The sequence below is a fragment of the Corylus avellana genome, chromosome ca9 (genome assembly GCF_901000735.1).
Source record: "Corylus avellana chromosome ca9, CavTom2PMs-1.0".
NCBI classification, from domain to species: domain Eukaryota; kingdom Viridiplantae; phylum Streptophyta; class Magnoliopsida; order Fagales; family Betulaceae; genus Corylus; species Corylus avellana.
The window spans coordinates 7,450,774-7,463,271 of record NC_081549.1 but is presented as its reverse complement, the minus strand read 5'-3'; the positions used below and the strand labels follow the sequence as shown (position 1 = coordinate 7,463,271).

The following is a 12,498-nucleotide window of genomic DNA, read 5'->3' as shown; positions in this document are numbered from 1 at the left end:
GGCAAATCAATGACAACAGAATCATAACAATAACCCTGAAAATATCATATTAAATCATGCTAATACGTCTCTTGTAACACGGTGACTGTATTGATGGAACTGAAATGAAGCTTCTAAAATGTCACAGTGAACATTGCTAACATAGCATTCTCATCTCTACCTCTGGAAAATATCCGAGAGCCAAAAGAGCCTGCTGTCCACAGTCAGACCTGGAAATCATTTAGACAAGTCTGAGTCAAAAAAATATTAAAGTTGTATAAAAAATCCAGAATTTCAAAATGAGACAATCAGTTCTACCTAGACAGACCACAAAGTTCCCACAACAGCCATAAAAATTCTTCCGAGTTTGGAGTTGATGTAAGCAAACGATCTATGGCATTAACCTACACCAAAGCACACGAAAATCACTATAGTTAGGAACAATCCCACAATGGAAGTGGAGAAAGTAAGAAACAGGACTGAGCAATTGCAGTTTTGGATAAGAAATGGTACTAACCACCCTCAAATGCACCCCAACAATCATGCCAACTTCCTGAGGGCTGAAAAAGAAGCGCTTGGATATTAAAACAGATGCATACCGGAGAGGAAGAAACTCTTCCTTATTCGCATCATGACCACCCCGTAGTGCATTGATTACAGTAGCTGAAAGTTCTGGGTGATTTAGTAAGAATATTAACCCTGAAAAAGAAAACATGCAATGAGAATCGCAACAATTCACAAGTCCGATTGATAATAATAGCACACGGTACAGTACCTGAGCGACAAGAAAGAAGCGAAAAGATTATGGCCTCAATTGACGAGGCAATATCCACAAATGCGTTCATGGCATGTCCAACTTCTGATCGCAATGTTGATGATGACAAAAGGGCAGCTGACAAGGCAAGAAATCCCCTCTCCTGCTTCCACATAAACATGTTGAATATTAATGTGGCTAGGAATTTATCAAAGTTCCCCAAAGATATAAGTGAATGGACATCAGAATACCAATTGCAGCTCAGAGAAAAAGAAAAGTTCCACCAATTAATTACTAGTTGAAATTTATAAAATTAATAACCGGAGCATGCCCTGACAGAGATATCCGGCTTAGTCCTGTTTAGTCTTGATCAATGGCCAAGGCTTCTGTAGTAATACCTTCCAGTTGATGGGCTAGCAATGGTCAAAGCAGATTGGCCCATCCATTGTGACCACAGTAGAAACATTATTAATCTTATTCTATGCAACAAAGAAGCTGAAAAGGTAGGAGCAATGCTTTTCCCTTAGCACCTCACTTCTCACAGAGTTTCTCATTCTCGTCATTTTACATGGTTTCTTTCATCTCATGAGAAAATATAAAGATGAATTTGTAACCGGTGTTTTCCTTTCAGGTAAACTACACTTACCCCCTCAATTTACTACCCAAACTACAATGTCCCCAAATCTTCCAAGTTGGTCAATGTACCCTACCAATCTACCATTGGGGTTGCAATGTTCCCCTTCCGCCCTAAAATGACAAAAATACCCTGCATAAAAAAAAAAAAAAAAACAAAAACAGAAAAAAAAAATTCAAAAAACTAAAACAAAAAATTCAGAATAGACCGAAGTGGTGCCTTTCTTTGTTTTTCTAAATAGTCTCTTTTTTTTGGTTTTTTCAGAAATTTTTATCTTGGGCAACGTATTTTTGTCATTTTGGATCGCGGAAAGGGAACATTGCAACCCCAATGGTAGATCAGTAGGGTACATTAACCAAATTGAAAGATTGAGAGAACATTGCGACAAGGGCAATAGAAGAAACCTTAGACAAAATGTTGTCAAGGAGTAAATATATCTGCATACCAGCATAAACCTTTATAAGGTTAAGATTTATTTTAGCCTTTAATGTGCAATGGCTAAAATCCTCAAACTACACCAATATGACAACATTTGTGCCTCTAACATGACTGACACATGAATATATGTTTTTTTTTTTATAAGTAAAGTCAATGTATTAAAAAGCGCAAGGGCCGCAACCCATGTACACAGGAAGTATACAAAAGAGCCCACTACATAAGCTTTAAACTGAAAATGACGCACAAAGGTCTAAAAATTCCGTGAGCGTTGAAGTCAATGTATATATGTTACACATGTAAAAATCCTCATACCTACCTCCATGCATATATGTTACACACATTCAACATACATATACAGACTCACACACATACATGCATAATACACCAATATACCTTAAGAAGTTCCAGCAAATGCAAGTCAATATCGAAGTTTGAAAAGCAACAATTTGATGAAGCAATCAAGGTACTGGTTGCTTTATATGACAATAATCCTTCTGTTTGACCAAGAATCAATGATCTGCTTGCGCGAGCCACTGGAGAAGGATCTTCAATTGGACCATGTGAATTTATCAACTTCTGCATTAATACTTGTCAATCAACATTAAATAAGAATCTCATATTGCAAAACTTTGACACTTCAATATGCTAAAGTACTAACTACTGCATGTCTCACATGCTAGCAGAAAATGATACAATAAACTATTCCAACTGACCAGGAGCCTCTTGAGTTGAGATTTAGCATTGATAAGCATGTTCAAGGTAACACCTGCAACCCTACCAACAGCAGAGAGACCTCCCAAAACAGACAGAACTGCACACTGGAAAGGAATCAAGTTACCACAAGATACCCACAAAGCAGAGAGACAGAGAGAGATAAGCACACAAAGCTCAAAGCATACCTCATATCTTGAAGCAAATTCATAAAATCGTAGACGGTGGAGGACATAAGTTGCGAGAGAGGCAACATCATGGCGCGGTTTTTGCAATAACAACTTCAACAATTGACTGTAACCTTCACTAGTACCATTAGGGACATTTTCATCTTCACGAGGCCACCAACCAAAAAATCCCTCACACCCAATTGAATACCGAGTAGCCTGCTCAAGAACTCCAAGTAGCAGTAATGTGGTAGAAGTGGAATTTGGCTTGTCATGACAAAAAATGTGTGCAAGCTGCTCCATTCCTCCACTATTGACAAAGTGAAAGCAGCTCTCTCTACCAGAGCACAAGAAGAGAGCCACACTCAACCCCAGAACAACATTTTCTTTCTGAAATTATGTAAGAGATTAGAGTAGAGAAGATTAATAACAGGAAGGGGAGAGAGGGGAGAGAGAGAGACCCTTTTTTTTGGCCTGGTATGACAAATGAGAGAAGAAGATAGTGCATAAATCACCTGTGAAAGCTGGTGATGTCCAAGATTTGAGGAGTCGCCACGAAAATTGAAGTACTGGCTAAACATATCCACCAACTCTTTGGAATTAACCAAATCAGCCTCAAAATCAAGAAAAGTGCATTCTGCCGACAAGTCAGCAAATCCATTCCCTAATTCATGTTGAAACACTTTATACAACTGAAGAAGCTCTTCTCTGGCCTCACCAATAACACCATGCAACTCCTCACCACTTTTTGACTTGCCCCATGTAAGATTATTCTCACTGTCTGCAGCATAATGTAACTCACTGGTAACAAATGAAGAGCTTGCTGAAACCACAGTACTTACAACTTCATGTACTGCATCCCCAAGATTCGACAACTCCAAAATCTTGAACAATAGCTGTAAAAACCTCTTCACCTCAATAGCTATATCCAATGGAGCAACTGGAATGGATAACGCATTCAAAGAGGATATAGATTCCTCAATTGTAAGGTTAGTTGAGTGCAAAGCCAGTGGGAGGTCTTCAAGCTTCCCCTCAGCAGAACCAACTAAATTTCTCAGCGAGTTATCATCAAATTCGATATTGAACTGCCCCAAATCCTCTGCCGTGTTTCCATAAATGACCAAACTTAGACTGCGGTAGCTGCCCCTTACAACCAGATGATTAGTTACAACAGCCTGTAAAAAAGTTATGACTTCTTTAATATGTGATTAAATCCACCAAAATACAAATGTAAAAGAGTCTAACAGGGCAAACAACAATAGAAATTAATCAAAATATCTAGGCAAACTGAGGGGATAGTCCATCGAAAGGAATGCCTAAATTGACCCCTGATTGGGAACTCTATCGCACCTATACCAAAATGGATTTCTATTCAATTTTCAAGCTATACAGCTTGTCTACAGCTTTTAGTGACTATATCACTAAGATAATATATGTTCTTTTGATCAACAGACATCAACAATAGTTGTGAATTAAAAAATTGTGAAATTAAAAAAAATAATAATAATAATACAATGCATCTTCATTGAAAACAACTATACCATTTATAAAGAAAAATAGTCTTCCGAGATGACTTTATATGCAGTCCACATCTACAAAAAACTGTAATGCGAGGAATAACATTTATTAAAAAGATTATCAAAGAACCTCTACTCAAACAAATTCCCAATCTCCAACTAGATTTAATTATTTTATAATTCTAAGTTCTCACGTGCTGTGGATAATTCTTTTTTCTTTTTCTTTTTTTGATAAGTCACGTGGTGGTGGATAATTAAACTTCATTTACACCCTTATAAAATTTAATGTTGAAAAAAAAAAAGCAACTACACACGAAGTCCAAAACTCCTAACCAGTCATTCCTTAGAATTCCTAACAAACTAAACTCCTCGGAAAAAAAAAAAGTCATCTTTCTAATACCCATCTCAAGAGTTGCAAAAGCCTGAGAAAATCCAAACATCACCTCTGAAAATTTCAGCATATGGTAAAAAGCCCCAAAGCATATATATTATCCCTACACCCCAAACTCACGTAACCCTTCTCTTTTTATAAATAAAAACTCTCTATTACCATCCCAAGGCCATCGCAAGGAGTGATATCCAGGGATCAGGTGTAGTTCATCATTATTGTATCCCCAAAAAAGGATAAAACCTTCAATGACCTTGATGACCAATTTGGCTTAGGTTATACAACATATGAGGCTTAACATCTTTTATGCTGTTTGGGATAAAGAACACATATCATCCATGTCACAAATTAAATACAAGTAAAACTTCATTTAGAGAAGAAAATGCAGATCCCACAACACTCGCTAGCACATTCTTGCACACGAATCCCCCAATAAGTTTACTTCTCTTAACTCCCAAGAAATATCCAATCTGCTCCATTTGCCTGTCATCAATTCCAACTTCACAGCCTTAACTCAGCAGCTGGAATCCATCATTCCATCTACTCACCAGTGACCACTGGGAGCTCGGTTCAAAGTTCATCACAGAAAGCATGTTAATCTCATACAGCCTTCCAGCCACTTTGATCTCTCTCTCTCTCACCACTGACCACTGAAAGGTCGGTTCAAAGTTCATCACAGAAAGCATGTTAATCTCATACAGCCTTCCTGCCACTTTGATCTCTCTTTTTCTCTCTACCTGGGTGGATCAATACTGTATTCAAATTTCCCACAAAACAAGAGTATAACCATGTCCGTACTCTTCAGACGCCCAGAAAAGAGGCAGGTGGTTAAAGCCTTTTCCTAAACTTTTCCCATCACATACAAATGACCCATTGAATCAAAATTCATATAAGTATGATTAAAAAGAATAAAAACATATCACACGAAGTAAAAATAATATAAGATACAAATAGAACTCGACATAAATTTACTGAAATTTGCAGGCAATATGACGTTTCGAATAAATAGACAAATGAGTTAGCAAAATGGCAACAAAAATCAGATTACCTCAACTTCTAGAACATTTGATGAAGAATGAGAATAAAGAAAAGGCTGGCAGAGACGCCTAAACCTTGTCTCCCCCTCACATTTAACAAATACTTCCAAAGCAAATGAAGGAGGCGAAGTAGCCCTGTAAAATAATTCAAATAGTCACTACAAACAAAATCCCTATCATGCATCATCAAATACTGACTAGGAGCAAGTTTGTTCCAATAGCCAATACTTCAAACATCACAAAAAAACTTCTAAAATTGAATTATATTCCCAACTTCTTAAGCCCAATATTAATGTTGTAATACAACTGGAGCTTTTTTTACCCGGAGTATACATACCAACACATTTAACATAAACCCATTTGGACAATTATTTCAAAAAATCAATAGTTTGTTAGTTCGGACCAAATTTATTATAGTTTAACTCATTAAAGCGGATAAGTTAAAACAATCATATAGGTTAGAAGCGCCGCGTACCCAAGAAGCGTTACGGCTTGAGCAGCCGAGGAAGCATTTTGTTCAAGGAACTCGCACGCAGTTATTACAATGGGTTCAGAAAACAATACCTGGATAAGAACAATGCATTAGCAAAAGGCAGCATTCAACTATTAACATGCCCGTAAAACAGAGTGCGCTAAGTAATTACCTATGCTAAATTGCTCATTAGGGAGCCACATAAGCATCACACAAAACATATAAAAATTCAACAACAACAACAAAAGACGATTCCGTATAATTTAATTTTAATTTGGAAACTAAGGAAACGAAACTCTGAGAAAGTGGGAGTAGGTTACCTCGTCGACGTACTCGTCGAGATGGGGGTGGTTGAAGGTCTGGGAGAACAAGACGTAGGGTTCGGGTCGACCCATTTGGTGCTTTTGCGTGTCTTGGAATCGGGTTCTCCGAGCAAGCAAGCGTTGGATTTGAATTCTAGGGTTTCGAGTGTCTCACTCTGAGACTCATGTTTTTGGGGGGTTTTACAGGTTTTGTTTGCCGACCCCGAACGAAGAAGAAAGAAAAGAGTGGACTCTGAGAGGGAAGAAACAATTTGTCTCCCCTTTTTTACGTCTACAATTATGTTTTTTTTTTTTTTTCTTTGTGGGGGTGCAAAATGCAATATCAGTTTCGTGGTTACTCTTATTTCTTTTTTAGTATAAAAATATTTTAAAAACTTTTCTATAATGAAAAAATAATAAATAAGTCCCTACTCGGCCAAATCTATTCAAAAATTGATAGTATAATTGTATAAACTTATTTGTTATTTTTCTATACCAAAAAAAAAAAAACTTAATTACAAATCAATGTCATTGTGCGGGGATTTTTGAGCATAAGATTCAAACTATTAAGCACCATGTTTTACGAAATGAACTTAAAATGCTACTTTAAATTATTTTTACTCTATGAATTTAGAAACCAAAAAAAAAAAAAAAACTCTTAATTCTCAAGATAAAATTTTGATATTTTAAATTGTGTTATCTTATCTCATATGTTATGTTTTGAAAACTTTTTTAAAAATTATTTTCATTTCTCAAATGTTCAAAACTCTTATCAAATATTAGGTGTGTTTGGCAACCCTTTTTCCGTTTGTTAGTGCAGCTGAAAATGATTGATGTGATGGTATAAAGTTATGAATTTTTCGTATTGAAAAGTGCAAAAGTTTTGTTTAATAGTGATCTTTTTCTTTGAATAGTAATAAAAAGTAAATTATATGATAAAAAAAATTTAAAAAAAAATTACAATGTTTTGATATTAATTTTTTTGAGAAAATGATGTGTGGACAGTAACAAGAGGATTGAGGGATTTGCCAAACACTCCCGATTCATATGTTCAAACATATTTTCAGATTTACTCCTACAACTAACACACTTTTCAAAAAATACTCACAAAAAGGACACATGTTATTATTATAAAAATATGTTGGAATAAATTCTTCTGACCAAGTTTGAAAGAAAACTATGTCATATTCAAAACCCAAATATCACAACTGGCTTTCAAGTATGGGCATTTTGGGTCTATTTTGGTGTTTTAAGCCTTCCTTTGGCCTCCCTTTAGGGGCATATTTTAGATGATTTTGGGACTGTGTCCAGGCCTTTAAAAAAAAAAGTTTGAGTGTTTTAGATGAAAACATAATCAATTAATAAGCATGTTGGGTACGTATTAGCCTTTTGTGCCTATTTTGTTTTCGGAATATTTTCTATATAAATTATGCATTATAAAAGCATTCGGCGATGTTGTTAGTGGTTATCAACCACCTCTACATGAGTAATTTTATAAGTCCCTCTTAAGTCTCTCCAAGAATGATATAGCTATTAAAATCACAATTTGATCAAAATCCAATAATAATCAATCACAAACTCAATGGTAATTTTAATAGCCACATCATTCTTTGAGGGACTCACGAGGCACACAAGAGAGACTTGTAGCATTACTCCCTCTACATACCCCAAAAATTGCACACCAAAACAGTTATGCGGTTAGCAGTTATTAACATGTACGTTCTTAGTCTATTTGAGCCCTTAAACCCATTTTGACAAAGTTTGTCTTGTCTTATGAAATGTGTAATACAGAATTGATGCTCTGGTTAAGCGCTCATACCATCATTAACTAGTCACTTGACTGCGTCCGACCTCGGGTAGCCCATATTACTAGCAATGCCATTTGTAATGACCACCAATCAAATATGGTTGCAATGGTAAATTATAAAACAATTGAATCAAATACCAAACAATAAATATAAGGGTTAAATACTCTTTTGCTTCTTAGGATTTCAACAGTTCATTTTTTTCCCCTTAAGGTTTCATTTTTATAACAGTAGGTACTTGTAGATTTCATAAATACCAAGATGGTACCTCCGTTAAAATTCTGTCAAAAACTTAACGGAATGTCAAGTCAGCGACAATAAAATGTCGTTACGTATTATATAATAAATTTTAAAAAAAAAATTAAAAAGATTAAAAAATTATCTTTTTTCAAAAGAAAAAAAAACAAAAAAAAAAAACAAAATTTGGGGGTGGCTAGGCCATTTAGGGGGTGGCCGACACCCTTTTTAGCCATGGGAGAGGGGAGAAGAGCTAGAAGAACCTAAAATGCAATCAAATTTTCAAACTCTCCTGCATTTTTCTACACTATCTAGGGCACCCAAAAAACCCAGATATACCCAAACCAAGTTCCTTGACTACAGAACAAGAAAACTAGAGTTACACACAAGCATTCAATTGATTGTCTACCTCAGAGAGAGCAGCCAGAAGCAGAATCTGACTCGACAGGGACTTGGACCCCGACAGTGTGATAGCATCGAAGATCTCTTTGATGGGTTGCAACACGATCTCCGGTACCGTAGATGACTTCTCTACTGCAGCAACCGTAGTTGAAACCCTAACCGCACCAACTCTACGACTACCCACCATGCTCACATTCTTGTGCTTCAAAGTCCAAGAATTTGGTGAGGCCAAGAAATATGTGCTAAAATTAAGAGAATTGGGTTTGTGGGGTTTGGGATTTTTGTGAAAAAATTTGGGTGCCTTGAGCTCCTCCATTGCAAATTTTGCTTACTTGAGCTCAAGGGGTGGCCGAAACCACCCTAGTAGGTTTACGGGTGGCACGGCCACCCCCCAAATGGCCAAGAGCCACCCCCAAATTTTTTTTCTTTTTTTTTGAAAAAAAAATAAAAAATTTAATCTTTTTTAAAAAATTAATTATATGACATGTGGAAACATTTGATTAGTGATGACGTGGCATTTCGTTAAGTTTTGTATGAAATTTTAACGGAAGTATCATCTTGGTCTTTATGAAAACTACAGGTACCTCCTGTGATAAAAATAAAACCCTAAGGAGAAAAAAAAAAAAAAAAATGTTGAAACCCTAGGGGGCAAAAGAGTATTTAACCTTAAATATAAATATTTGGACCACAGGGTCAAGCCTTTATACTCGTGTGCCCACCTCTTTTGTACATGATAATCCAGATTATATCTACTAAATTACCATAAATCATTTAATAATGAAATATTTGTTTTAATGCAATAAATGTTTGTCGAAAGCATTAGGCTCATAGTATAATTATTCAATAAGAAACATGAATTTAGAGAATACTTAGTTTAATAAACATATACATGAGAAAAAAAAACATTCAACATTTTAACCTTTTGCTACTAACAATCAAATTTTAATATTAGGCATATTCCACACCCAAATTCCCAATATTCCATTTGAAAGTTATGTATGCAATTAAAACCCTGATCATGCATTAAAAACTCTAATTTATCATTCACGTGATTTGTGATCGACAAAAATTACCCAAAATGTCCCCATTTTTCTAATGTTGCTTTTTTGAAACTATCCTTAAAAAGTATTTAAACAAATAAAATAACTAAACAAATGGTCAGATTGAACCAATGCAAATCCAATCAGATGTAGATATGTGACATTAAAATTTCTCAGTAGTTGCCAAAACACACCTTACCAAAACATAAAACATTATCCATTCAAATAGCAAAATAAAACCATTATACAACCTGTTTGGTTATCTTTGAAATGGTAACATAAATATAGTACACAATAAATAGCACAAAAAGTTATCAAAAGTTCCCGAAGTGTGATATTTAAAGTTCCCAAAAGTTGTCACCCTGCCATTCTCCTACTGAGTTGCTACTGTCTAGTTATGTTCTACTCCTTTGTTCATGTCTCCCACTAGTTGTGAAACTCCAACCAGCATCAAATTTAAGAAGTTTATTAGTCTTACACTAAATTTCAATCATACAATGTTCTTTACACAGTGTAGCTCAATTTCAAAATGATATACTTATATTTGAACCCTTTTTTGACCTCCTAACCCTACGTTCATTCCGTTTTGATGTTGTTGGTGCCATGTCAACATGTTGGGGTTGATGCTGTTAACATTTGTAAAATAATGTTAGTAGGAAAATAATGTTGGTAAAATGACAACCAACTAAACTAAAAAAAATACATCAGTTGCAAGAAAACCAATATTGTTTCATTAGCTATTGTGATTTCAATGGTTAGTACTGAAGTTGATCCTCCATCCTTCAAGTTAACAATAAATAGTGTAAGTCTCTGAATTTTATGCAAATCATACAATCAGTAATATTTGTCTTATGCAAAAAACTCACATTGGTTGCAGTAGTGTGCTTCTGCTTCTTATTCCAAACCCTCACTACAAAAAAAATTGCCCTTTCTTGACGTGGCAAATAGTTTGCCACATCAAAAAATTTTGACATGTCTATCTAGACACGTCAAAAAAAACATTTTTGACGTGTTAGATTTTAATACATCAAAAATTTTTGACGTGTTAGTTAGACATGTCAAAAAAAATTTAGGTGTTCTTTTGACACGTCAAAAGTTTTTGACGTGTCTAACTAACATGTCAAAAATTACAATTAATTATAATTAAAAATTAGGAATTAATTGGTATAAAAAATATGTATTAAAAAAATAATGTAGTAAATTAATTTTAATTGGCATGAAAAATTAATCTTATCATATTTGTATAAATTAATTGGTATATATGTACGTATCACATGCATGCCAATTAATTAATTGGCATATATATATATATATATATACCAATTAATATCATATATATGATATTAATTATCATATGCATGCATAATCATACTATTGTATACCAATTAATATAATTATCACAAGCATGACTATAAATCAACCATTTCATTAATATTAATTTAAATATGATATTATCATGCATAAATCAGTCTAGTAATATTAATATGATAGCCATAATAATTTTTAAAAAATATATAATACATACAAAATACATTTATTTTATAAGACCCGCAAACCTCACATGAACTCGGTGAACACAAAATATGTGGCCGGTGAGTGGATTATTGAGCGCTCATTAAAAAATAGATTTAATTGTCTGTACATCTACAATATTAATTTATTTTTTCTCTAATTAGTTTTAAGTATATTGTATGGATAATGTGTTATATAAGAGGAAAAAAAATGATATAATAGAATAAATAAATGATATAAATTAAAAGTTTAAAGTTTAAAAATTTAAGTTGGTATTTTTGACGTGTCATATGAAACACGTCAAAAAGTTTTGACGTGTCATTATTAGACATGTCAAAAATGTTAATTAACTATAATTAAAATTAATTAGTTAGTAAAAAATTAAAATTTGAATTGGTATGAAAAAAATAATTTTATCATAGTAGTATAAATTAATTGGTATATATATTTATATATCACATGCATGCCAATTAGCTAGTATCATAATTATACTATTGTATACCGGCCAATTAATAATATTATCACATGCGTATGAATCAAACATTTCATTAATATGATATGATATTATCATACATAAATCATTCTAGTAATATTAATGTGATAGTCATATTAATTTTTAAAAAAATATATAGGACATACATAATACATTTATTTTACAAGACCAGCAAACCTCACATGAACTCAGCCAACACAAAATACAATGTTCGGTGAGTGGATTATTGAGCCCTCACGAAAAAATTTATTTTATTATCTGTACATCTAGAATATTAATTTATTTATTCTCTAATTAGTTTTAAGTATTATAGTATATATGTATAATGGGTTATATAAGAGAAAGAAAATGATATAAATGAAAATTTATATCATTTTATCTTGCAATTCTTGACGTGTCACATGTGGACACGTCATAAAATGGTATATCATTTGAGAACTAAATTTTGAAAAGAAATTTGGGATGTGTAACACTCCTCTATTATGCAATTAAAATATATGTTAATAATAAAATAATTTAAATAATTGAAATACTTAATAAAATATATGTTAATTTAAATAATATAATAATAAAAATTTTAAATAATTGAATTTAATTAGAGCTTTTTGAC

General features: G+C 33.6%; 1 protein-coding gene across 3 annotated transcripts in view; it reads right to left on the bottom strand.

The window, feature by feature from the left end:
* LOC132191281 (protein virilizer homolog) overlaps nt 1-6,681 on the bottom strand; it is a 36,774-nt gene extending 30,093 nt beyond the window's left edge. For 2 of the 3 annotated variants that reach the window (XM_059606225.1, XM_059606226.1), the window contains exons 1-11: nt 6,418-6,681; nt 6,101-6,189; nt 5,637-5,760; nt 3,199-3,858; nt 2,705-3,073; nt 2,519-2,623; nt 2,199-2,381; nt 755-896; nt 497-678; nt 298-383; nt 161-209 (exon numbers count right to left, since the gene is read on the bottom strand). In XM_059606225.1, coding sequence (XP_059462208.1) covers nt 161-209; nt 298-383; nt 497-678; nt 755-896; nt 2,199-2,381; nt 2,519-2,623; nt 2,705-3,073; nt 3,199-3,858; nt 5,637-5,760; nt 6,101-6,189; nt 6,418-6,492 — 2,064 coding nt within the window. In that variant the 5' untranslated portion in view covers nt 6,493-6,681. Of the gene's footprint in view, nt 1-160; nt 210-297; nt 384-496; nt 679-754; nt 897-2,198; nt 2,382-2,518; nt 2,624-2,704; nt 3,074-3,198; nt 3,859-4,224; nt 4,243-5,636; nt 5,761-6,100; nt 6,190-6,417 lie in introns of those variants that run through there. The other variant, XM_059606228.1, reaches the window with a different exon arrangement.
* Between the last annotated feature and the right edge of the window lie 5,817 nt (nt 6,682-12,498).